The following is a 26,184-nucleotide window of genomic DNA, read 5'->3' on the forward strand; positions in this document are numbered from 1 at the left end:
TTAGAAGCAAAGCCGTTGTGCAAATGTGACTGTACATTGTATTGGTTGCAATTTCAAACCCCCATCCTGTAGTGTAGCACTAAAGTATTATAAGGCATCAACCTCATAGTCAACCCATTTCCCAACTCTTCTTGGTTGAAAAAAACTATGGTCATTAAACTTGCCAAGAACAAAGTCACTCTGATCTAATGGAAAAATTATTGAATACTTCCAAGGAAAGGAACCTACACCAACTGTACCAAATTATGACCTTTGAACTTTATTTAAGTGTCAAGTGTTTATACATGTAGTTGGGGACAGTGTACATATAAACTCCTTGTAAATCGTAGGTTAGTTTTTGAGGGGAAAACCGGAGTACCCTCTTAGAGCAGAGTAGACAACCAACAAACGCAACCCATGTATGACCCTGGGAATTGAATGCGAGACACTTTGGTGAAAGGGAGGTGCTCACACCGCCGCGTCATCCCTGCTTTAGGTCTGGCAACAGTTAGTTGCCTTGCTTCAAATGAATCTTACCAGGTACATCGAATCTTGCATGGTTTGCAAAAGCACCCAAGTGATGAACTTCATCACATCTTGAGCAAAGTAACAGAGGTTTGCCATCGTTCTTGTCTTGACAGTCTTCATGGTGACAAACCTGTGAACAGAAGAAACAAAACGTTACACAAAACAAAACTTAACCCTTTCCATGCTAAAAGTCTGTAATGCTTGCTGATTTTAGTCTTTCTAAAGGGTTCTTACAGGGTTCGTACTCTTTTAAGCACTTCGAACTCCATGATTTTTCATGACTTTTTCCATGACTTTCTCCAGCTTTCCACGCCCTTAAGTTTAGCTGTCACGCAAGAAAACTTTAACTTTCAAAACTATCCTTATTTTAGGATCATATTACTCAAATCAACTTTATAAATTAACAACCTCTAAGTCTTTCTGCTAAACTTCCCATTGTTTGATAGAAACTCGACTTTATTTCATTTTATCCTTGCTTTGACACTGCAATGATTAATTTACCATTAATTTTATAATAAGGCAGTATAATATAATTATAATTATTGTAACAGTTATCATTATAATTATAATTATGATTATTCTAATTTTTTATGACTTTTCATGACCAACCACTAAGTAAAAAGACTTCCCAGGCCTGGAAAATGAAATTTTTAAATTTCATACATGTAATTATAAGTTTCCCGTTTTCCATGACCCGTACAAACCCTGTTTTGCTTGTCAACAAGGGCAGTACGTTTCAGGATGAAAGAGCTAACAACATCTAGAACCCTCCTACACGTCATTGTACTTCACACTTGAATCAGGTCAGCTCTAATAATATTTAAGAAATAGAAAACATGTACCATCTTTCTATCGAGTTATAGAAACACGAGTGAAAGTTTGGGAGAATGAGAAATGCTGTGGGAACACAAGCCGCAGGCGAGTGTTTCCACAGCTTTTTCCAGTTCTCCTAAACATTCACTTGTGTTTCTATAACTCGATAGAAACACGGACTACATGTTTTCTATTTCTTTTAGAAAACAACGCGACGAGAAAAGGAAAACAACTTGTGAACTGTAATTATCAAAATGTAAATTCCCTTTGCTCGCGTCATCACTACGTCAACAGCTTGTGCTGGTTCTGTCTCTCCAGAGTTATAGAAACACAATTTTTAACCAATCAGCATGCGTATTTTCTTAGCACTGTTTTCTAACATTATGTAGAGTTCTATGGATCCACAGCTCTTGCTGTCTCTGCTACAGAACTTTGAGACAACTTGTGCCTTTGAAAATCGAAACGCAAGACCTAATTTTACTAGATTATTATTCTTAGTGACAACGGGTTTTCACAGAGTTTCAGCAGATCAGAGCAGATAATAATAAGTATTAATGCTCTTTTAAAAAGGGTTCTTCCCCAACAATTTACAAAAATAAGTAAAGAACTATATCTAAAAATGTACGTACTATAATATGAAACTATAATAAATATAATAAAACATAAAAGACGCATTTAAAAGCTGTATAAAACTGAGTAGGCTTTCACATTTAGAAATTTCTTCAGGGAGCGTGTTCCAGCATTTCACCGCTCAATACATAAGAGCGCTGACCGGCAGCTGTATTGAACGCTGGGATGTCTAACTTGTTCTTACATGTATTTCTACAGTACCGCTCAGAATTAACCTAACATGGAACGCGTCCAGTGGAACCACAAGAGAACAGAGCTGGAACGGATTCAGAACGGGTATAGAACGGATATAGAACGGATAAGAGAACGGAAATTGAACGAATATGTAACGCATTCCGTTCAGCGTTCCCTGTTAGGTTAATTCTGAGCAGTACTGTAGTGTTTCTCCCATGAACAGAAGCATGTGTATTAAGGCATGAGCTAAGATACTTGGGGGCTAATCCCCCAGCAGACCTGGATAAGAGCTATAAAAATGGTTCTTGTTATTACCAACAGTAGAAACGTTTATATGCAGTTATAACAGTATGAGGTGGTGCATAAGCGTAACCCATTGACTATATATATACATGTAAATAAAATCTCTCTCATTACTTTTACATTTTGCTTTTGCTGTCTCTGCTCCAAAACTTTGTGACAATTTTTGTTTTTTTTAATCGCAACTTCAGACTCACGTGCTTTTTTGCTACATAAATTATTATTCTCAATTAATTGATAAGCTTAGTGACAACTGCTTCTTTTAGACTCAGAGCAGATCAGAGCAGATTAAAATAGCTAAAATACTCTTTTAACTATCATTAGCAAACAGAAGGACTGAAAAGTACTTCTGGATACAAAGTAGATTTCATTGAGAGGAAAATATTGACAAAAAATGTTTGAATCACCTTGTAAAGAAGAGCAAAAAAATGAAAGGGAAGTTTTTAAATAATTGGCTTAACTCAACTTTTAATTGGATTAAATGATTATGCATTCAATTTGTGCAAAATCTGAACTGGCAGCCAGATCACTTGACTCACATAATGAGGAACATCAGGCAAAATAAAGAGCAAATAAGCCAAGTTTAAAAGTGGTCTTAACAGAAGTGTTAATTGGATCACATAATTTATTATACATCCAATCATCATAAAATCCAGGCTCAAGTAGAACATTGTCTGGACAATGACAATTCCTCTGATTTCTAAAAAGCAAGAAACAATACTTCAAAAAAATTGCAGTGAAATCCTATGGCAAAAAGAATCATTTTATTGTCCTTAAAAACTGAATCAAAATTGTATTTCAAACTTATGGAGGTTTGTACCAGATATCATCACAATTAACAACAATCTAGTCATTCACTTTGGCCCTTTAGAGCTTTTCTAGAAAAAATTAATGCACTTTAGGTTAGCCTCTGAATTAATGGCATTACTCAATTCACAGTCTATGAACAGTGTATTAGAAAAATAATTTAAAATTGAATTAAGCTGTAAACAAAATTATTTAAGCAGTTATTTAAGCTTGATTCTGGAATTGACTAAAATGAGATACAACGAAATTATTGCTTAAGTCATTCATACCACTTGTGTAAAAAAAATTAATATCAAAAGTGGACATACACTGAAATACATATATAATTCACACTTATTGTTTCATCATCAGCATTTATTATGATTTCATGACAAATAAAAAGCCTTATTTCTGATCTTGCTGGCTCAGTCATGATAAAGTACCAAGAAAGCAACTTGAACAATTTAAAATAATATAACTCAGCTTGAAAAGCATGCCTTGCAAGTTATTTCTTTATCTTAGTTAATTTGCATTTTAATTGGTTTATTCGCACAAACTAGGCAACTTTTGTTTATCAGCATTCCCATTTAACTGCTGACAGGGTGTTCAAGGATTTGCATACACCTACAGGTCATGATAATACAAGTTTCTTTGCATGGGCATACCAGACAAAAGGCCAAGGCCACTAATTAACCCTTTTCTTTGTTCATTTGTCAAGCTGCAATAATTTTGCCCTAGGGTGCATATAAAAAGGCATTTTCAAAAAACAAAAATGGGACCTCTCATGCGAATTGACAAGTCGTTCTGAGGTGTAGTAGCCGTGAAGTCGCCGTCCTTCAGTCTTAAGCAGTTTAACTATATGTTAAAAAAAAAGCCTTCACCCATTCAGTCGTGAAGGTCACTAGTTTAAAGATTTCTTTGGCCTGTTTAGCTCATGTGCTCATCCGTTCAAAAACATTCTGCAGTCGTGAGAATGACTTTACAACCTGTGAGTCACCCGTGAGCTTGCCACACGCGTTCAGTCGTTCACACAACTTTCCTAAGGAATGTTTTCGCTTGAGAGGTCACAAATATCAAGCCATCACTGACTGTCTTTCTTCTTGAACTTAAACAGTATCAACTGAATAACTCAACTTAAATTATCATGCAAAGTCTTATTTTTCCTTTCACTGTTATTATATTGTGATGCAACTTTACAATGAATTTTTGTATCTCTTCTGCAATGATCATTGTTGTCATTACATGCACCTAGACTTGTACGACCAGTCATTATTCAAATATCATAGGCAGACATACAGTTTGGTCAAACACTTTCAATCTTTCCCACATGTTTTCACCTTAACATTCTTGAAATAACAGTAATTTAAATTAAAGTTACTTTTTTTTAGCTAGTACATCAAGTTACGCTTCATTTTCTAAAGCAGTCATCCCAAGAAATGGCAGCACAGCATTAATAAGTATAGTTATCAATTATTAATGGTAGTTAGAAATGCATGTATTTGTCTTCATAACTTGCAAGTTATGAATGTAGATCTATGTAGCACTTCGAAATGTCCTTATTCAGGATCTTGCAAGTTACGAATGTAGATGTAGATGTAAATGTACCAAGTTCACGTTCAGCTAAGCAAAAGTCATCTGTTATGGACAATAATTTTCCATTCTGAGCACTTCTAGTTAATACATGTACATAGGAATAGGAATACAATGTAGGAACTTTATTTTCACACGATAATGTTTAAAGCTGAATAGCTTGTGGGGTTGTGCACAAATGAAATGAAATCAAATTAATACATACACGTACATGTATCAAATCATATTGGTTTTTTGAGGACAGGAGAAAACCGGAGTACCTGGAGAAAAACCTCTCGGAGCATAGTAGATAACCAACAAACTCAACCCACATATGACGCTGGATCTGGGAACTGAACCCGGGTCACATTGGTGGGAGGCGAGTGCTCTCAACGCTGCGCCCCCCCCCCCCCCCCTGCTCACTTTTGTTCTTAGACAGAGAGCGACAAACAAAGGAGAAGGACAACAAAAAGGCAAAGCTCAAAATACACGAACCACTCATAATTATTATTTTACCCTGAAATACATGTATAGCTTGAAAGGCTTTGAGTAAATTAATGGGAATGGAATGGTAAACAATATTTATAAACAAACTTTCCAATTTTCTCCACAACCCATTTCTTAAACAAAGTTGGTTTTAATTGGCATCTGTGAACTTTTCCCAAGTTGAGGCAAGCTGTAATTCCATCTCACTATCCCAAGTCACTGAAGAGCTAGCCCCAAAAAGATTTGTCTTCTTTTTTTTTCTTCTCCAACGCACTGTCTGCTAAACACTTATGTCTACTCAGAAGTTTGCAGCAGGAAAAAAAAAAACAACAAACAATGCCGCAGTTGTATTCAAATGATGCTTGCCCATCAGGCAACCCACGACAAGAAAGCGCTAGCACGAAGCGTCGTTCCACCAGCCCCAGGCTATCAGAAAGCCTTTTTGTCACACCCTGTTTTCCAAAGACACCATTCTATGAATTGTTAATGTCTTTACATTCCATGTACATGTGATTGGTAAAAATAAGATTATCTACATTTTGCCCTCATGTGGATTGGAAAGTTCATTTCATTTTATTTTCAGGTCAATTCCCATACATGTAAGAGCATTTCATGCATTGTTGAGATTTTTTGCTTTGCTTAGGACAAAGGTGAGATTGAATGGATAAACAGAGTATCATAACAACAAATATGGAAAACAAACATTCACTGAAAGCAATGCTGACAACTCCCCGACACTTGCATGAAACATACCTACACTGTAAAATAATTTCAAAATCAGGCAGCATTATTAATTTTGGCTATAGATCAACGTTAAATCTGCAAAAAGTCCTTTCCATTAAGTGATGGACAACTAAAGCATGATCTCCCAGTAAATCCAAATTCTTGGACGTCTGTTGCCAGACACTTCAAGGACCTTTGTCAGCCATTAAAATGTGTGTCCAGATTTCAACATGCATCCACACGATAGCCACAAAAACAAAGTACACAGCTAGTTAGGCTAATTTCAAAGCATTGTTCAATTGCAGAGAGAAGTAGTTATTATCTTTGAGGGATTCCATCTTCCATTGTCTTGGAATCAAATTAAAAACTGATAGCTCAGATAAAGGGGGTCAGAGTCTTTGAAAGCCTATTCCCTTTATAGTGCAATTTGTCAGGCATGACTAATCCGGTATGTGATGTAATTCTGTAAATTATTGCTTGGGTATGCATAAGGATGCAGAGTTTTTTACAAGTGAACAAAACCCTGAACTCTTTGAATTGCTTAAGGTCAATAATCATTTATTTCTGTAGGTAAAAACTGACCAGTAGTTGAAACAACAGACTGATTCTAAAAATGGACATAATTAATTTCATTGATGACATTTATTCCACTTCATGTAAATCAATTTGCAGGTCTGAATGTTAAAAATTTACAATGATTAAAAAACTGATTGGGAATTTGGTTAATTCTACTGATGGCTTTTGTGATTTTGACAGTTCTACCTCGGAATGTATCAATCCAGTTAAAGAGGCCTTTACTTCTTAATTAAAAATGAGACCAATACTTCAATCTTGAAATATCTAATTATTCACGATCAGCTCTTGTTTTCCTGACTATAATATCACATGACGATTTTCAGTTTCTAATGGTTGTACCTTCACTGAAGCCGAAAACTGACTCAAACATTATTTTACATACCACAGGCTTCATGTTGCTGTTTCAGATCAAAATCAGAGTGGAATCATTTGCACATAAATAGCTGGCAACATACTGGGGTCACTCAGTATCCATTTCTTGTCTACAAAATGACCTCAAACACAGTCTTACTCTGAATAAGGGAACTAGTTGCAAGGAGATAAGAAGCACCACACATCCAATGCTAATACGATAAAACACCAGACACTACCAGAATATATGCGCTGCTTGAGACACAAAATGAGTATTACAACATTCATCTCATGGTAAAAAAAAATTCAGCTGTCACGTCAATTGATTTTTTTAGTCACGTGAATCAAACCAAGTTTAGGCTGTATCTAAAAGCATAGATCAAGGCTTTAGTTTTTTTTTTTTTGGACTTCAGTCAGCATTAAATTTAATTCATGGAAAGTTCTAGAAAATGCTTATAATTAACAAAAAGATGGTCTATTATATAATTTCTTCTTCTCGTTCAATCCAATTCATATTGCTCAACTACCTTTAAAATATATCAAAGGATGCCCTGAAAGGAAACTTATAGAATGCTTATAGAATGCTCAAATGCCATTTTGTGTTTACTGTAACCATGAAAAGTGCCATTGGTACACGAACAAGACAAATTGGTGAGTTCACAAAACCAGCTCAGCCACAAAGGTCAAAGAGCTAGCCAAAACCACGTGAAATTTCATAAAGACTTGACTCAACTGTACATGTACATGTATTTACTACTAAAAGAAAGAAAAAATACAAAATGCTTGCTTCCCGCAAATAGTATTAGCTTTTCGAGGCGGGAAGCGATAGCAAAATGTTGTCCTTACAGCTTGTCAAGTTTGAATGAAATAAAAGAGAATAAAATGAAACTGAAAAGTAGCCACAAAAATATTAATATAAGTTGCAGTTAGGTATAGATAGCAATATATATATATATATATATAACAATATTAGAAGATGGAACTTGGAGGTCTTTGTAAAGATATTGAACAAAATGATTTCTGATGGCTTAGTTGCAAAACTCAATGCCTCAACCAATCAAACAAATTAAAAAGACATTATGACCTACATGTACAATGTAGCAGGTGTCAATAGCCGTTACCAAATTAATGAAAAAATACCTTTAAGACCTGCTATCTGTTTGTTAACTTATTGAGGTAAATTATGCCACAGAATGAATGACTTGTACAATACCTTCCAGTAAAAGTATTTATAGAACTGCCTTTTAAACAATGCACTAAGCTATGGTCTTCAAGATAGCCATCGACTGGGGTCAAACTTCATTTCAAAGGACAATGATTAACAACTATTTTGGCACCAAGAGTCAAGTTTAAGCCATCAAAAATTGGAGACAGACTCATGAGGGATTAAGATAATCAAAGATATCAAACAAATGAGGTCACAGATTAACTTATCAGACAACATCACAAAACATTAAAATTCACATGATAGTATACACAAGATTTATGCAATGTGCACCAATATTGATTTTATTCACTTTGGATAACACAATGGGGAGAGCTCTTGTCTTCATTTGGAAACACAAGAATCAGTAAAATGGTACAGGAATTTTTATCAGAAAATCAGGAGCCTCTAGAAGTACCTGTACTCCACATTTTACAAACGAATTTTCCAGAAAATGACTGTTCCATTTGGCACTTAACCAAAGTTTCTGGGATTTTTGGCTGAATGGTTACTAAGCACAGCCCTCGTCAACACTTGACAGTTTCATCTCATATCTCAATGTCCTAAAAACTTTCCATGCCTCATAAGCTATTTTTAAACTACAAAAAATAAAATTCCATTAACCTGAAAAATTTGGTCTAAACAAAAAACAAAGTTAAGCCAACATTTCAAGGCTCATGCCTTGAAAGGTTCTCCTCTTTTGAGATAATAGAAACCTTTTGACGGCAATCTTGCAATGGCATCACTTAATAGTGGTATTTTATTGCCTAAACAATGGTTCCACAAGTGCATATTCCTTTTTATTATCCACAAATATTAAACCTGAAATAATCAAACCTTAGGTTTTAAGGAAGACATGAACATGCAGTGCCAAATTTGATTTCTTTCTTAGCTTGAGCAAGGTTCTGCCCATTTCATAGTGTGGTTAGTTTGTATTTATGAAAGAGTTTCAAAGCCATCACTTTGGAGTTTGGTACAGAAATAGTATGAAACTAATTATTCACATTTCTGGGCATATCTAAACCCTTAAACTTACAGTCTTAAAATTAAATCATGTTTTTCTTAATCCTGTCGTCTTAGATTGTTATGTCCCTACAGAAGAAATTTTCTGGTACAAGAAATTCAAACTGCTTGATTCCCTAGTCCACTAAATTTAAAGCCTCTCTGTAGAATTGACACAGTAGATTCCACTATACTAGTCTTGCTTTCTTTCTCTGTTTCTTTATTTCTTTTGTTCGTTATTACCTTTCAATTTTGCCCTCACAACTGCATAACCTTATGACTGTACAGTGAGGGAAATTTGTTCAAAACGAGATGCTCCCTTTGTTATGATCCCTTCTTAATTCTCATTGCTTAGATTGAGATTTAGTGGGAAAGATGTTTGGAGAATTTTCTGATTAATCAAATACTGTAGGTTCAATAAGAATCAATGACAGTTTTCGCTGGGTTCATAATCTTGGAAGGGTGACAGCTGTATAAAACATTCAAACTTCTTAGCACCTTCCTTCAATATAATTAATATAAACAGTATCACAGGAAAAGAACTCCTAAAAACCTGTTTCCTAGCACAGGCTTTCTCCAAAAAAGTAACAATAAAACTGGATACTTTCATTGTGTCTTTAAATAAGACAAAAACCTGCAATTCATTATGTTAGTGTACTTTATTTTAAAATAGATATAGCTGGGTTTCGCTTCCCAAAAATCTTTTTGGTTTCATTGACAGACCCAATAAAATTGAACTTCAGATTTTTGCAATTTATTCGTGTTTCAAACATTTCAGGATGAACCTTTCTGAATAAAGTTTCAAACTTTTTTTTAACGTAAAACAAAATCGTCTTCTTTGTGGCTGACAGTGACCTTAACACACTGAAATTAGGTAATGCATGTTAAACGGAAAGATAAAATCATATCTTCTGTAAAAGTGTGGCCTTTGAAGGTGCGACAACCAAAATTCCCACACGAATTCCGGAGAGGAACAAAAAGAATTTCGTCCACAGAGGTCAAAAATGAAAATTACACAAACAAAAAAATTAACTACAGTTTCATTTAATTTATCGTGAAATTTCTTAAATTTAGTCAGGTCAACCTTCAGGTTTTAGAAATACTATCGATAAGATCAGAGCTACACTTAAATTCGACCACGAATGACCTCAACATTCAAAGCCACATGTAAACATGCATGTAAATTTGAATTCTTCCTAGGGACTCCCAAAAAACGTAAATCTTAATCACGTACAGACCTGACAGTTTAAAAACAAAACACAATGACTTGTTTTACCTTGACTGCATCTTCCTTTTCTGTTAAGAGGTTGCTGGCACACAACTTTCCTTGACAAACTCTATTCCCGTCTACAACAAGAAAACCGGCAGTTCAGCTGAGGTTGTTAAATTATGGACGCCTTTGCAATACACACAGCCTCTAATTGTGTTAAGTGTACTTTGATGCGAAATTTTGGAACATGCTGAGAATGGTTGCACGAACAAACCTTAATCACGCCAGCCGAAACTACACTCAGCTTGGGCTTCGTTGAATCGTGGAATTGCCGATGGCTTCCATTTCGATTCGATCAACTTACACGTTTCCATTTAGAGGTCAACGAGAGTATAAATACCAAAATTAGCAAAACTGATCTTAATTGCAACTCAACGATAGCTCCTTTTGTCCCAAGACCTCCAACAAGTACTGTATAGAATCAAAGGGAATTATTCACTCACGCGCCCATTTTTCCTTTTCACCCCCAACATGACTTAGGTTAAGCGCACGTCTCTTTCTCTTCGGTCGAATAGCTCCGAAAATTATCGGTTCCATCAAGATAACTTTCTTAAGGAATATAACTTAAAGTAATTATCCGTCGTAAAGGAAACTCCAAAGATTTACGAAACAACGGACATACGTACAAACTTTCCCTACAAAATGTAAATACACATAACTAATACACTATTTCTTCTAGTGCCACTTTCATTATGTACAAACTTCGCAGAAATCCGATAAAGTCATTCTATGACACTGCATTAGTTAGGTAAATAAATAAATAAGAGTTGGTAACTGTCCTACCTTTTCCATAATGTTCCAACTCATCCCGACCTAGCAGAGAAATTGTGAAGTGCTATGTCAGTTTTAAAGTGATTGCCATGAACCACAGGCCCAACACGACATAAATTCGTGTATAAACAGACAAAACTAGGGCGAAATGATCGGAAACCCTGGATTTATTTCATTTAGGCGACTTAAAACCGTCCTAAAAGCCCCATCTAAAAGGAGAATATCTTTAAACACGAGTCTATCGCAGAGATATCGCGGTTTTAACAAATATGACAACTTCAATAGACAAACAGTCTCGACGTGAAAACTTTTACATAACAAGATGAGGACAAGCGAAGGGTTTCATAGAAACCAAGCTCACCGATTTCGGGCATATCGTCACAATCGTATCCTATACTCGACTTCCGATGTCATTCCTTGCACAGTGAAAATAAATCAATCAAAACCGGTTTGTAGGAAGGAAAATCGTTGCCAATGAAATACGGGAAACTTTGAATCGTCCGCTGGCTCTGTGTTCTTGTCGCTATTAAATGTCTAGATCATTGTAGATTACAAAGTGAAATTCGAGCTTTTTGCACGTGCTCGAACGGATTCAACTGGAACGGTCAATCGAGGATTGATGTCTTGTCCACGTTCCAGTGCAAAGTGTTGATTAACTTGAGAAAAAAGAGTGAAACACAGTCAAATTCATCACAAGATTCCCCCATGCAAATTGTGAACAACAGTGAGATAGGCCCGCGTGGTGACGTCAAATAAATTCGGCTCGAGAACAACCAATCAGATCACGAGCCGAACACTTCATCAGACTGGTCTTCGACAACACACAGCAGATACTGGTTTCCATGAGAGCAAATAAAAAACTTGAGCTCTGATTTCCGATGAGAAAGAGAAAATGAAATTGCCACGGCGAGCACGAGTATTTTTTCCATGATCAAGCCCTCGATGTGAATGAAATACTGATGACAAAAAAGAAAGCCATAATTTCTGCTTGACCAATTCTGACACGTCACATAAAAAATTATATTCCAAACAAAGCTGTTAAAACGTTCAAAAAGGGCTTCTCAATCACACTCCTTAAAACAGTGTATCAAAGTTAAGACATTAAATGTATACGTGTTGTTATTTACTTATCAAAAATATTCCTTTGCCCGCTTGAATTCGTGTTTTTATATTTCGTCCTGTGAAGGATTAAAGGATTTCAATAGCCACTTTTAAGAAGTATTGTTTTATCGAAAAAAAGAGCTTTAAAGAAGCATTGTCTTTAGGCAGACAGCTTTGATGAGTTTCGAACCAAGCACTGGGTCAAACCACCTTCTGCTTAACGTCGGAGTAATGATATCAGCGGCAAAAAAAATTGATAAGTGACCACAAGAGTTCGCAAAAGGCGAATAATTACAATGTAAGCACCCCATATTATTTCGACGGGGGTAATTTCGCAGAATGTTAATTTTACCAAGTGTGCAAAGACTGGAACAAGGAACATATACAGACGTATTACTGTATTAACTTTTCGTTAATTAGTGTTTCTTGTCCTAGCAAAACATACTGTAAGGATCAAGCCTCTCTTGAATTTACGTCAGGTTGCTAATGCTTATACTTGTGCGTCACTGACTAGGATCAAGAGAGGATGCATTGGATGCCTCTCTTGCGGGGATCTAATGCATCTAAGTATGCATCTATTCATTGAATCTACAATAGATTATGTAACTCAACTCTCCACGGGAAAGAACACATTCCCTTAATTTTCTGTCGCGGAAAATTCAAATCAGGTCAAAAGCAGGGAAAAACGATTTAACCTATTAACCGTAATACGTATATCGATTCGGCCTGAACGAAAACAATTTCTTCTATCCACCCACAATTAAAACGAGATAATATAGATAAATTATCATAGAATATTATTAAAGTAAAACTTAACTTTAAACCATGATAATTTTTAATCATTTCGAGGGGCTTTTGCAAACGCAAAAGTGTATTTTTAGAACAAGTCCAGAATTTCCATCTACGGTTTTGACATGTTTTTGCATATATAGCTCTTTGCTAAGATGCCGGATTTCATTGTCTGCACTTTGAACTGGGTTGCCAACGGAAATATACAAGTGATCTGAATGTTTCAGGTGTGTATAAGAGACAATTGCTTAAAATTGCCCAGACAATTGCGAGAATCACTTGTATCTTTCAGTTCGGCTATAACCAGCACTTCAAATAAACATTTCTTTCAACGGAAATATTTTCGTTACATTTCCTTGCCGACCGGCAGTTCATGCATGATTAAATGAACTAGAAGATGAGCAAAACAGATTCAAAAATCTTAACCAGCAGGAATCTTTTTTTTTTTTTATAAACACGACTTCTAAGTGTTTTTTCTCTTGTTTGTCTTGAGCAACTTGGACCCGGGATTGGATTCCACTGAGTAAATCTTTTGACCTTGGCAATACAAATCAATGATTCATTAACAAGTTTTTTTTTTCAAGCGCATAAAAACTGCTCGTTCATTTCCGTTCCCCTGGAGGAATGTTTTCATTGGAATCACTGACAATGGGCCACTTGAACAAACCGGACATAATCCAGCAAAGGTGGGGTCAAAATAATGATTAACGAAATCACCCTTTTCCGTAAATGATCTTTGGATATAAGTAAGGCACCTTTAGTTTAGTTGTGGACAGTGAAGAAGACAAATAGATAAAATCTAACGAAAGCAAATATTAGTATTAGACGAGAGGCCATTGAACGGAAAAACAGCCTTTCGGAACATGATAAATGTTTGTACATCGCGTATACGAGAACCGAAGCAGAGCCGCATTTATGGAAGCCTAGTTCTCTTTCTTGTAAACTAACTGTACACGACAATTTAGGTACTTGCTGAAGCAAGAAATGGACACTTCACTGCTGTTTGGTTTTTTTTTTTTTTTTTTTTTTATCGGAAAGCTCCCATTATTTTGACAAGAATTGATAAGGAAATCAGGCAAATCAGGGAGACTTCAAACTATTCCGAGGCCATTTAAATAGCAGCAAAAATGTTGAGAAAGAAAGAAAGATAATGAAAACAATAATTTGTTCGTTAGCTTCGCTTTGGCTTTTTCTTTAATATTGGTGTATATTGAACCGAAACGACCCAAAGAGAACTCGCAATTTCATTTCATTGCAAAAATCATTATCATCGCTTTTTCATTGAGTTCATAGCATGTTTTGGTGTTTTTCTTAACACTGTGTGTAAACTGAAAGACCTTAGACAGCAATGACTAGAACCAGGTTGCTGACCAGCGGTTTTCGTTAAAACAATGGTTTGCTGAGGCTGCTCAGTCTCGCGGGCTCAGAAAACCGGTGATTGAGTTGTTTCTTTGCAAACCCTGGTGACCAATCTTCTCTCCAAGCATGTAAATAAACACCAGGATCACGCCCCATTAAGCCCAGGACTTGTTGATAAGTGGAGTATTAATTACTGCAGCCACCGGTTGTCGACTGTTCCCAATCGTTTTATTTAATTTAACTTAAAGGCTGGTTTGTTTCTTGCAATCATAGGGAAAATGGCAGCAAAATGTCTGCGAGTGAGAGAATAAAGAACTGTTGTACTGGTTTCTAAAATTCGGACAACCGACTGCAAAGTAGGATTATTGAATCGTGTTGTTTCTCGTCACTTTTGGTTCGTCACATCCCCTTGAGCAATAACACCTTTGAATAGATTTCTTTCCGGTTGAAGTGACAGTTTGGTTTATTTACATAATCAAAATTCATTACGCTTTAATTGTTTTTTCTTGTCCTTTCTACGTATTTAAAGAATAACAGTTGTTAATTTTGATTAACATAGAACTTTCTGGACAAAAACAACAGGCCGTTTTGTCTCTCGTTTTACAATTGCCATATATGAATAGAGCGGAAATCGACCCCGCGTGCTAAGTTTCGCGCCAACTTATGTTGGGTACGTGGCTTTACTTTACGACAGAAAAAATCAACACAAATTGTCAGGGGCACCCAACGAGAATATAGTTCAATACCACTTAAACTTAGCATTGTTAAACGTAGTTTAGTAATTAAAAGGGTAGATATAGGCATATTTTTATCCCCTAAATATTTTTCATCTGTTTGGATTTCCTAGCTGAAAGTCTAATGATCCAAAAATTATAGGGACTGAAAACTTACCTCTTCAAAAATTTCAGCCAGAAAAAAGGCTCCCGTAAATTCTAGGTGACCTTTTTAGGGTAAAAATCCGTTAAAAATGGGCAATTATACCATTTTTTAGATGTTCGAAAATCCTAGGATGGGCAGGCAAGCAAGAAATCTTACAACAAATGCTCCGAAAATTCTAGATCTCAAATCGTCTTCCGAACAGATATTTTCCGAAAATTGACGTTGGGTGCCCCTGAATTGTGTTAAATTGAGGTTTTAAAACCTTTGCAAAAACCGCGGACTATAAGTCTTGCACAGCGTTGGATAAGAGAAGATCGTGGTATTAGTCAAAATGAAAAGTCAAGTAGACTACTGCACGACTGATAAAACAACGCGAAAAAGTATTTTTTAACGATATTTCGGCTGGCCAATAACAGCCTTCATCAGGTTTATTTCAGGTTTATAAATTGTGTATTTATTCAGGACATCTCGTTGAACTCGCTGCGCTTTGTTCACAGTGATTCATACTTAAAAATATCGACTATCTTAAAACAACGAACTTCCGTTTAAGAATAATGAGGACCAGTTTAAGAATGACGAAAGTTTCCTAAGACAATTAAGACTGTATTGAGTGAGCAAACAAACTTCCTATGTTTCTTGCTTCGTTTTCCAGAAGTGGTATTTCCGACTTCCGACAAAAAGTGACTCAAACCACATTTTAATAGTTACTTAAAAGAAGACGACGTTTTTCGTATTAATTTTCGGGTCAATTATAAACACTTAGGAAAAGCAATACAGGTAGAAATGATAGGTCTAACAGATTGACGGATAACGTCTTGAACCAATTTGGTGAATTTTCATTGAACTAATTCACCTTGGCTGACCGCTTCAAAAGAAACCAAACAGGAATTAAGCTCTACCGTTTTGCTGGTGATTACGAACGAATGAACTAAAACTCGATTGGCTGTCATTTCGCTCTAACGAGGCTAACGCGCGGAAACGTCTGGTTTACAGTTGTCCGTTTGGCCTGTCGCCAAGGAACTACTAGTTTCCCATCCTTTCCACGACGGTTGCATCACAAATTTAAGGTGATCAATTTTCCTTTGTCAACCTCTTATTACAAGCATTAATAAAGACATCATAGTAGTCTGACCAATTATTATAATTTAAGTGTATCGCATTTTGTAACCAGTTCCGCAAGTGTGAAATCTTGACTTGTTCCTTAATATACCGCTTGACCAGTGCCAGGATTAGCCCTGCTGAACTAAGCACTTGATAAACTAAAACTGAAACTGAATAAGACTAAATACTTTTGACAAAGGCATTGAAAAATCCGAGCTAGCAAAGGCCTCTTTTTGGACGTGCAGCCGGAAGAAAAGAAAGCTCTGTCATGGAGCGAAGTCCAGGATGCGCGTCAGAACCAATTGCACAGTCTCGCTAAGAGACTGCGGAATTAATGTAACTGAACGCACGGGACACAGCGCTCCCAACTCACAGGCAGGAAAAAAAAACAGAGTTCTGAATTGTTTTCTGAGCGGTCCGAATTTTGCAATACGGACCGCTAAGACGGAACGGTCACGAAGAAGAGTATATAGGTTGCCAAACTGTTCCCATTTTTCTACTGCCATTTTCTCGGAGACAAAAAGAAAAAGTGCGAATTTTTTTTCCAGAACCGTTAACAGAAGCAGGCGAAGAGGAAAGACTAAAGGGATAGAAAACCATGCCCAAGGGAACCAATATAATAAAACTCCTATTGAACTCGCTTGTTCGGCTCGTACTGGGAAAACGGTGGTGCCGTTCCATTTTTGCAAATTAACGGACCGAGCCTGATAACTTGCAAAAAAATGGAACTCGACCAATTTTTCCCAAATTTCTAGTTTCTAAAGAAACTGTGGTCCTGCGTCGGTGGGAGAGTGAAACAGGAAAATTTGGTTTTATCAAACGTGTTGATAAAGGTCGAATTACCACCGTGAACGATTTGGAAAGCTGACGTTGCGAACTTCAGCCCTTCGTCAGAGCGAGTGTTGCTGGACAACATCCAGAATTCCTCCACGCTCAGATCTATCGATAGTTCGCGCGCTGTGATTGGCTGATTTAAGAAGCCATATATTCTACAGTAGGACCCGGTGTCCGGCCCGCTAAATTTGAAATTTTGATAAAGTATTCTCTGGGGCGTTTTTCATGTCGTTTATGCCACGTAAACTTGTAAAACTGTTTCAATCTTGAAAGCAACTGTTTCAAAAAGCCAAGAAGGTTAAAGGCCCAGTAAAACGGGCAACAGTTTTCGTGCAACTTGTCGCGGAACAATGGCGAAATTTTTTTGAGCGTATTAAACCACCTTCTTGCGCAGCAAATTTTCATCACGTTGGAAAAATTAAAAGCTACATCTTCTTTTCGCGAAATAAAAAATTGTTGCGCAAGAAGGTCGTAACGCGCGCTACAAACCATCTCAACTTGCAACTGAACATTGTTGCGCGACAAGTTGCATGAAAAATGTTGCCCGTATTCCTGGGCCTTTATTTGTTTTTCGGATTTTGACGCGCAATCATCATCGTAGCTATTGAACCTTCCGCTGTCAGTCACACTACTGACTACCTCAGATATAATAAATATCTCACTAACCTCATTTTCTCGGTTCGTACTGTAAGTTACGGATACTCGTTTTTTCCCCCATTGATTTATGGCCTGCATACTTCGCGCTTGGGCCATAAATCAAGCGAGCAAGAATGTGCATGAAGGGTGATATACGGCCTGAACCCCGTTATTTCGAAGTCGCAAGGGAAAAAGAAAATAGTTTGAATAAGTGGCGGTTCGAAATAGCAGGTTCATCATAAAATACTGTACACAGAATATATCGTGTTGCTTGAGGGCCCTTTGGTCTTTACAATGATGATTTACATGGTAACTTTATCTGCAAATCTAAAATAATTCGATATCTACAGGTCTTCCCGCCAGAAATCTTTGTTTCAGAACGCTTTTACCCAGCGAGCGGTTGGTTTCTTCTACGCTTCCCTAGGGAGAAACCACTGCGAGCAACCCTTAGTTTCTTTGAGAGAGCCGTCCGGTTTCAAGGACGAATAAATTAAAATTGAACCGGTAAAACGAGTTAGTAAGCTTGTTTTGGCGCGTGCACATGCGTTTTTGTCATGTAACTGCTGCATTTGGGCGAGCCTGCTGTGCAGTGATGCCATATTTTCCCCGCGAAATAGGACGAAGTGATGTCAAATGCATAACGACGGGCGTGACGTACTTCGCACATGCTCAATGAAAAATCGAACGGTTGCGCGCAGGAGAAACCAACTGTTCGCAGAGCAGAACGCTTCATAATTGTAGTTTATTTATGGGACTGGCAGTTTGTGCAATTCGAATTGTGCGCAATGTTCTGACAGTGTCTGAAGTTAAGCAACCTTACCACCTTTTAAAATTAAACTTCGAAATAAAAGGGAAGCATCAAGTCCATAGGAAACGAGAAGTAGTGTGAAATAGCGGGTCTGTTTTTGTGGTGTGAGCGCCAATGTTAAATGGCAGCAGAAAGACAGAACGGTTTTAAATTGGTGGGCATGAAAAGTTGCGGACGATTTGGATGTTCCGGAAAATCGCGATTTTTAATAGCTGTGGAAATATCACGGACAGGATTGCGAATTAGTCTCCTTCGTCACCGCCCAGACGCAGCTTTTCTGTGGAGTAGCACGTGTTTCAGTCTTAAAATAGACAAGTACAGACGCCTACAAGTCTACGACAAAACTCTTAACGTCAAGGTAATCTCCGGTCGTGCTTATCTATATATAAGCAAAGCCCAAAAATTTCTACTGTTAAAATTTAAAACTAAAAAGAGGAAGGAAAAATGTGGAAATTACCTCAAAAACCCATTCGCGCTGAATGGGTTTTTGCACGAATTGAGAAAATGACCAGCTATGCAGAATACTTCATTTGAAAAACCCATCGGCCAACAACAGTCTAGGGTTATGCCGATTACACCGTTTACCGAAATCGTCCCCAATCGATAACCAGTTCAAGCGACTGAAAAATATTGCGATGAAAGGTGTCAGTTTTCACATCTTTGCTTTCCAATTTTATCGGAGTTGAATGGTAATCAAATAGCCAGTCATAACAAGATTTAAGATCGCGTTTTGGCAAAAGTAAAAAAAGGTGTTTGATTTTAGCCGGCTCATTTCTTGCTGGTTGCGAACAGATATCACGTTACTTCTGATCTTAGAAAAGGAAACCAAGTTAGAGAATAGTCGAGATTTTATAACAAAAAAGCATTCTTCCGTTTGCTAAATCTCTCTAATACATTGGCAACCGGTCTCTCTTTAATATCCAAATAGTGAAAGATGACAATGTGGGAAAAAATTTTAAACCAACTAAAGCAGTATTTTATAAGCAAATATTATTTTGAACTTACTATCGATACTTGAAAGAAAACTATTTTATAGCGAACCTGTATGTCACTGCCGGGAAACTCTAGAAAACAGAGTATGTCGTCTTCCGGGGTCTCGGAAAAGAACCGGAGAGGGGTTGAAGTCCGTCCGAGCAGCAATCACTGTTTCTGTCGTAGCGGACTCTAGCCCCTCCCTCCTCATCTGAGTTGTCTCCCGCTGTGTGTGTATTTTAAGTAGCAGCGTAACTCAGCGAAATCCTAAATGTGCCAGCATTTTTCACGAGTGGGCTGATTGACCTTCAGTTGTTAAGAGTACGTGATTCTGTTCTAGTCACGACGCAGATGTATGACAAACTAGTTTGACGCTCGGACAAGGGCAGTAAATGACCTGTCATGTTTACGAGTCCCGCTCATATTCATAGCTTATTTTCTGAAGTACTGCAAACCTCTTATCGAAAAGTGTGGAAAATGTACTTTCGTCATGCACATAAGAAGCAGAATAATTGATTGATGAATACTTTTTGCTAGCGATCGAAACTTTACAAAGATGTAAACCAGGTCAAATTTCACGTCGTAGAACAAATGCGTGAATCGTGTCACAAAGAAGGAAAAATAACTGGCGTTCGACGACTGATTCAAACTGGATGTTTAGGCTCTCGACAAATGGTTGCTTTGGTGATGTAACCTTTCACTCTTGAGGTTACTAAAACATGGAATTTGCCAATAATGCTGAAAGACAACGAGCAGGACGCTGAATAGTTGTCACCTTAAAACAACAATTTCAGCACCGAGTATTTGTAATTCACCAAGCTCAGGCCCTAGTATATACTGCAGAAACGCAAAAAAAAAAACTTGATTCTGAAATTTGCGGGTTCCTGTTCAATTAATTTTTCTAAAGTTTTGGGTTTTTTGGCCCTTGTGCACGAGATCGCGCGTAAAAGCATTCAATTAGTCGATCGTAATATGGAGGACTAAAATGAAACCCCAATGATAATAAAATGAAAGAACGTACCATTGGTTTCCTTCGATTTTCTCTTGATGCCGTTTTTTCGCTGAAGCTTTCTCTCCTTTGCTCGTTTTCTAGATCGTTTTCTTCGGAAGCTTTCAACCGGTGTAACTTTGTACCTTTTTCGCGGCGTGTTTCTTCGTCTCCGTGTCATCAAAAACGTTCTTTTCGACTGGATCTTGATGCTCGCCTCGTAAGCAGTCCACGAATCAGTTGTAAAAATACTTTTTTTCGGCGAGTTTTTCTTCTACTTTGACACGATTGCTCACTGAAGCTGTTTACAATGGGGATGTACTCTATTTACGTCATCTTATTGTGAACTCGGCTGTTACTGTGCGAAATCGAAGATAATTCGCATTGAACTTTGACAAGTTTTAGTTCCGGCGTTTGCTAAATAAGGCCATATACGCACGCTTATTTGGTAAGACAATCTCCAGACATAATGACGGCCTTACCAACCAGAGGGGTCGAAAGGCAGTATTGAGTGATGTCATCGATTTTTTTACCGGTAGGACTGGCAAATGTTCTGCTCTTTCACAAATTCCAAAAAAATGGAGCTCAATTTATTTAGCAGCTTTTAGAAGTCAAAGTATCAATTTCTTTTGCTTCAGACGTCTCTATTGCTATTTTAACTCCCACATTTGACAGAACACAAACAGATACTTATTTTGAACCAGTAAAAAACACGGCGTGTCAAATGGAATAAATCCGATCAAAGGTAACTTTGACAGTTGAGTTTAGAGTTACTATCAAATTATGGTAACGCAGTAAGGAGGGAAACACCACGCGAAAGCATGAACTGAACACGCATGTACGTGACAATGGAAATCAGTAGATGACGCTAGCAAAAAAGGATGATCAAACTTCCACTGGCAGAGGGGCTTTTGAAAACGCTTACAATTTAAATCGATTTTAGACTATTTTTTTGTGGTTAAAACATTAATTCTTTTAAAAGTGCGCTAGTTGTATTTTTAGCACATAAAGTGTATGGGAGATCATGATCAGCTACGTTCTACCTCCTAAAGATGATAAAAATTTATCGACGATGTTCGCGAGCACACAAAGTTGAAAGTTTTTTCCTTGTTGGTACATTTAAGAGATGTAGAGATGTGATAAACTTCTAACCAATTGCGTATTTTTTCCCACATCAATCCTTTGGCCCTCCTAAACTGAACCAGCAAAACGGGGATGGTAAGTTTCAATCCTGGCAAATTAGTAATGATGCGTTTCATTAATATTATTCCATGAGCGCGCGTTGGATATGAGATGGTAAATAGCCAAGGAGGGGCGTAGAGCCGAGTTGGCTACTGAACCAGTCTCATATCCAACAAGCGCGAATAGAATAAATGTTTTATTAAATTCCTTAAACTACAAAAGTTTGGAAATACGAGCGAAAAAAGCGAGAAAATCCAAGCGAACTTGTGGTCAGACAGACGCAGGTTCATCACAAAAAACATTTCTTGCCTTTTCACGTACTTCTGAACGTCGGAATCGATCCAAACTTTCCAAAAAAAAGGGAGGTTTTGTTTCTGATTTATTCAGAGAGGAATTTCGCTTTCTGGCGAAAAAAAAAAGCTTTGCAACACTTAGCGCAATCAATTGCCATATAAGGTCAAACTAAGGTATATGGCCTGATAACCGAGATTGAGTGAACCAATCAGAGAACGGGAAATGCAGTTGCAAATTTATAATAAAAGTTTTTATAATACGTTCAGGCTGAGATTAACCAAAATCGTGCAGCAAAAAATACCAAGAACATACACAGGCTGAGTCAGTTAAGAACGTCTATATTTTGCTCATCAGTTTCCACGATTTTTGTGAGTGGTATAAATAAAGGTAAGCAAATCTAACAAGACAATTAACTAATTAATACTTGGGACGTTTTTCTCATTGCACGATAAACTGCAGAACAACTCAGTTTGTAGTCTTCAGTGTACCCGATGCCCTGCGCGCCCTTCACTCAACTTAAAAACATGTTTAAGAATGTTTTCAGGCAAAAAAAAAATAACAAGAATGTTCAGCCTCAACCAAAAAATTAGACGTTCTTATGAAAAAAAGAATACGTGTATCCAACAAAACAGGAAGTTGAAGCAAGGCAAGTCAACGGAAATTGCCGGTCGCTTCAAAGATAAATTTGAGTTATCGTAATTTTCTTCGAAATCATTTCGTCTCGTTCACGCTGAGCAATCATTTGATACCAAAACACTGACCATGAATTCGGGGAAGTATGAAAGACACAGAATCATAGTTTTACCTTCGTTTGCCATGGCCGTGCTGATGTGTTTGGACAAATTTAATAACTTGCCTCTTATGATCTCTTACGTTAGAATAGCCTCAAGCAGTAATAGCTACATAGTAATAACCAATCAAGAATGACTCCAAATGTAACATTGAATCCAAGCATAATAGCCGCGCTATAGCTATAGGAGGACCTCGCCTCTGACAAAATCAGTGGTAGAACCATCGACTGCATATTCGATGGCCTGATTTTGTGACAGGTATAGCAAACAGCTCTTTCTTTGCTTGAAACCGCCAGAACTGCCTAGCTCTACAATTATCGTCACGAACGAAACTCTTAACTTGGCCGTTTCACAATCTATTTCTGCACAAAAAAGTACAACAGAGACTTATTAGCCATATTACAACGTTAACTGCGAGTACAGCTATTGTTTTTTCTCGTTAGAACGGTTGTTTCGTGCCTTTTTGCCTGTAGTCGATACTTCGTTTGAAAGAGACAATTGGGAAATTGTCCCGAGATACTTCTCCCTTTGAACTATTACGTAATACAAACACAGCATGAATAATGACTTTGGGTGGAGAAATACACAGCTTGTTTGGTTTTTCCACTATTCTAAGACGTTTTTAGCCTAAAAGGTGACTGATTTATTCTCTGTTCTTTATTAATTTTATATTCGAATGGCAAATAAATGGTTCGTTGACGGTTGCTGTTGAGGCAATGCCAACTCCCAATAAAACAAATACGTGACCTGAACTCTGGTGGGTCCTGAACAGGAAGTAATGTGCAAATACTTGAAGTCGATTTGTGAACTCGCTGATTCCATGAAAATTATATGAACATTTCTAAATATTCGTGTGTCACACCTGACTATATTAAAATAAGCTTCAGGGACAAGAGCCGTGTGGAAAGCTCTCCAGAAATGATCCAGTACGAATCTTCGTTCCGGCGAAATTCGCGTCGCTTTGCTTCCAAACCAAGCCCTACTTACCAAAACTGATATGTCGAGGATTCTTCTTGTATCCTTCAATCGAAAATCTTGCCAAAATATCAAGAACTAGCCGCTTAATAAAATATACATTTCAAGTTTACATTTTCGTAATCCAAAACTCCATTCATACAGCCTCACGTTTACCCGCATCACCATATCTGTAACATGGTCATGTCATTTCGTTTTAAAGGAAAAGTATTATTTGCATTCCGATTGGCTAAAGCCAAGTCTACATACGTTATACTGTATTGACATCTTGACAAACTGAAGGGCGATCGACTGAGAAAATTTCTGCGTCTACAATGATAATCTTGCGCACAATTAAGTTGCTACCACCTCGCCAGTCGCCAGCCTCTCGTCTTCCAGTCGGCTTGCTCATTTAACGCAAAAGTTGTATTCTCGTATTCACGTTCTCGCAGCAGTCATGGTCTTTCATGCTTGAGTTCCCTCTTAAGACGAGGTGCAAAGTCGAGGAATTAAGATAAAGGGAAGTTCTGAGACTGAGCATAGCCAAAACAATTGCGAAACGCTTTTTAGAATATATCTAATTTCACATATTTTTTATCCTGTTGAATGTAAGCCGGTTACCAGTAAGCCTGAAATTTTAGGCTTGTTGGAGCCTTTCATTTGAAAATTGCACAAATGAAAAAATATTCGGCTCCAGGAATAAGAGACGTTTACGGAAAAAAGCGAGCGAAAGTAATCGCCGCCAGGCCTGTTCAGTGATTGGCAAAAAAATAAAAATAAAAAATCATCAGTCGAGTGTCTAATTTAACTATCGTTCACGTGATCGTAAACCTACGCCCCTGCGATGACTATTTCAGATGCTCCACCAGAGGAGACTCATTGGAGATAGGTTACGAGTGACAATTTTGTCCCGCTATCTAGGACTGAAATTGTCGAAATGGTGCATTCTCGCTGTTGTAATGACAAAGATGGTGAGTGTTTACCAACGTAAATGTTAAGATTTACGTGCATGCGGGGTTATATCATAGCCGGTTAGATGGGAGCTGGAGCTGCGTCCCTCATTCCCGACGGATAAGTCATTATTGGACAGGGGTTGAGAAGAACTTGTTTTTTAGCTCTCAACCAAACGTGTGAAGACTGCGCACTTTTATACTCTAAACCATTGTGCGAAATCTTCCTTTCGAAACCATTTGATTTCACGCCGTGAGCAATTTCAGGATTATTGCATCACATGTTGGTCCGAACCGAGTGCATTCGCTCCATTGAAGCGCTCTGACTCCTCTGGCCTCATTCATCTGTAATAGCATATTAAAATCTTCTCTTGTGAGATTTCACTGATCGACTGATGTGAACTTGAACATTGGCCCCTTTTTTTTTTTAGGAAAACAGAACGTATTGGTTGTGAAACCGTTTTAGTTCCGAAGCTGAAAGCCAGTGGCAAATAAAAAAAAAATTGCGTTAATGGGCACACTTGGTCTCTCTCTTCAAAATTTCGTCTATATTAGCATAGAGTAACTGATAAACGTAAATGTCCTCTTAAAGAATTATGTCTGAGCCGGCCGGCAGGCCATTTTCCTGTCAAGCACGCTAATACGACAACTGTTTGGTCCCTGGTTTTAAATAAATATATATTAGGAACGATCAATAAGAAATCGTCTTAACGTTGCGAATATTAGTCCGACACCAGCTTACCTCTCAGAATTCGTCGGAGCAAAAGTATTTCAAGAAAACACATCCATATAACCCCTCTGTTATCGCGATACTCGTTTGATAAATTCTTCGATTCACTCGTTGTTTCCATCTATCTCTTCTGAACGAATGTAGCTGATTAAGTTAGCTTCGTTTTCCTTCTGCCTTTTGCATTCTCTCACGCGAAAAACTATTGCCCATTCATTCGCAAAATATTGCTTGCACTCCTTTAAAGCGCGGTTTTACATGACGCCAAATGTATTCATAACACGGAAAAAAAAAAGGATTTTTCGACAGTTTGGTTGCCCTTGGCGATAAACATTTTCAAGTGGCTGTATTTTAACGCCTTCAACTGAACACATTTGTTTCACCTATGGTATAATGGATTTTTTGCTGTTTTGTTATTAAAGTAAACTAACCGGCATAACATGGTTTTTATGAAGAGTCCAATTTCTTACAAGGATTCCGCGAGTAGAGCTGACAGTCGATGACAGTTTCCGGCTTCAGTGGGTCTGACAGTAAACCACAACTAGACTGTTTCGATTGAATATTATTAAAAACGTTGTGTCGTTGTCGTAACTTAAGTTTGTCAATCGCGAGCCCTTGCGCCCAGATGATGTGTAAATGAGGCAGTTATTTTAATTT

The 26,184-nt window shown here is 37.5% G+C and overlaps 1 protein-coding gene across 7 annotated transcripts in view; it reads right to left on the reverse strand.

Moving 5' to 3' along the window:
* The window catches only part of LOC138051447 (pleckstrin homology domain-containing family G member 5-like), a 50,761-nt gene extending 29,770 nt beyond the window's left edge, over positions 1-20,991 (reverse strand). For 2 of the 7 annotated variants that reach the window (XM_068897640.1, XM_068897641.1), the window contains exons 1-4: positions 11,524-11,891; positions 11,175-11,204; positions 10,398-10,468; positions 517-637 (exon numbers count right to left, since the gene is read on the reverse strand). In XM_068897640.1, the coding sequence (XP_068753741.1) occupies positions 517-637; positions 10,398-10,468; positions 11,175-11,204; positions 11,524-11,536 (235 nt within the window). In that variant the 5' untranslated portion in view covers positions 11,537-11,891. Of the gene's footprint in view, positions 1-516; positions 638-6,946; positions 7,100-10,397; positions 10,469-11,174; positions 11,205-11,523; positions 11,912-20,662 lie in introns of those variants that run through there. The other 5 variants (XM_068897637.1, XM_068897638.1, XM_068897636.1 and 2 more) reach the window with 5 other exon arrangements.
* Positions 20,992-26,184: the final 5,193 nt, after the last annotated feature.

The sequence above is a fragment of the Montipora capricornis genome, chromosome 6 (genome assembly GCF_036669925.1).
Source record: "Montipora capricornis isolate CH-2021 chromosome 6, ASM3666992v2, whole genome shotgun sequence".
NCBI classification, from domain to species: Eukaryota; Metazoa; Cnidaria; class Anthozoa; order Scleractinia; family Acroporidae; genus Montipora; species Montipora capricornis.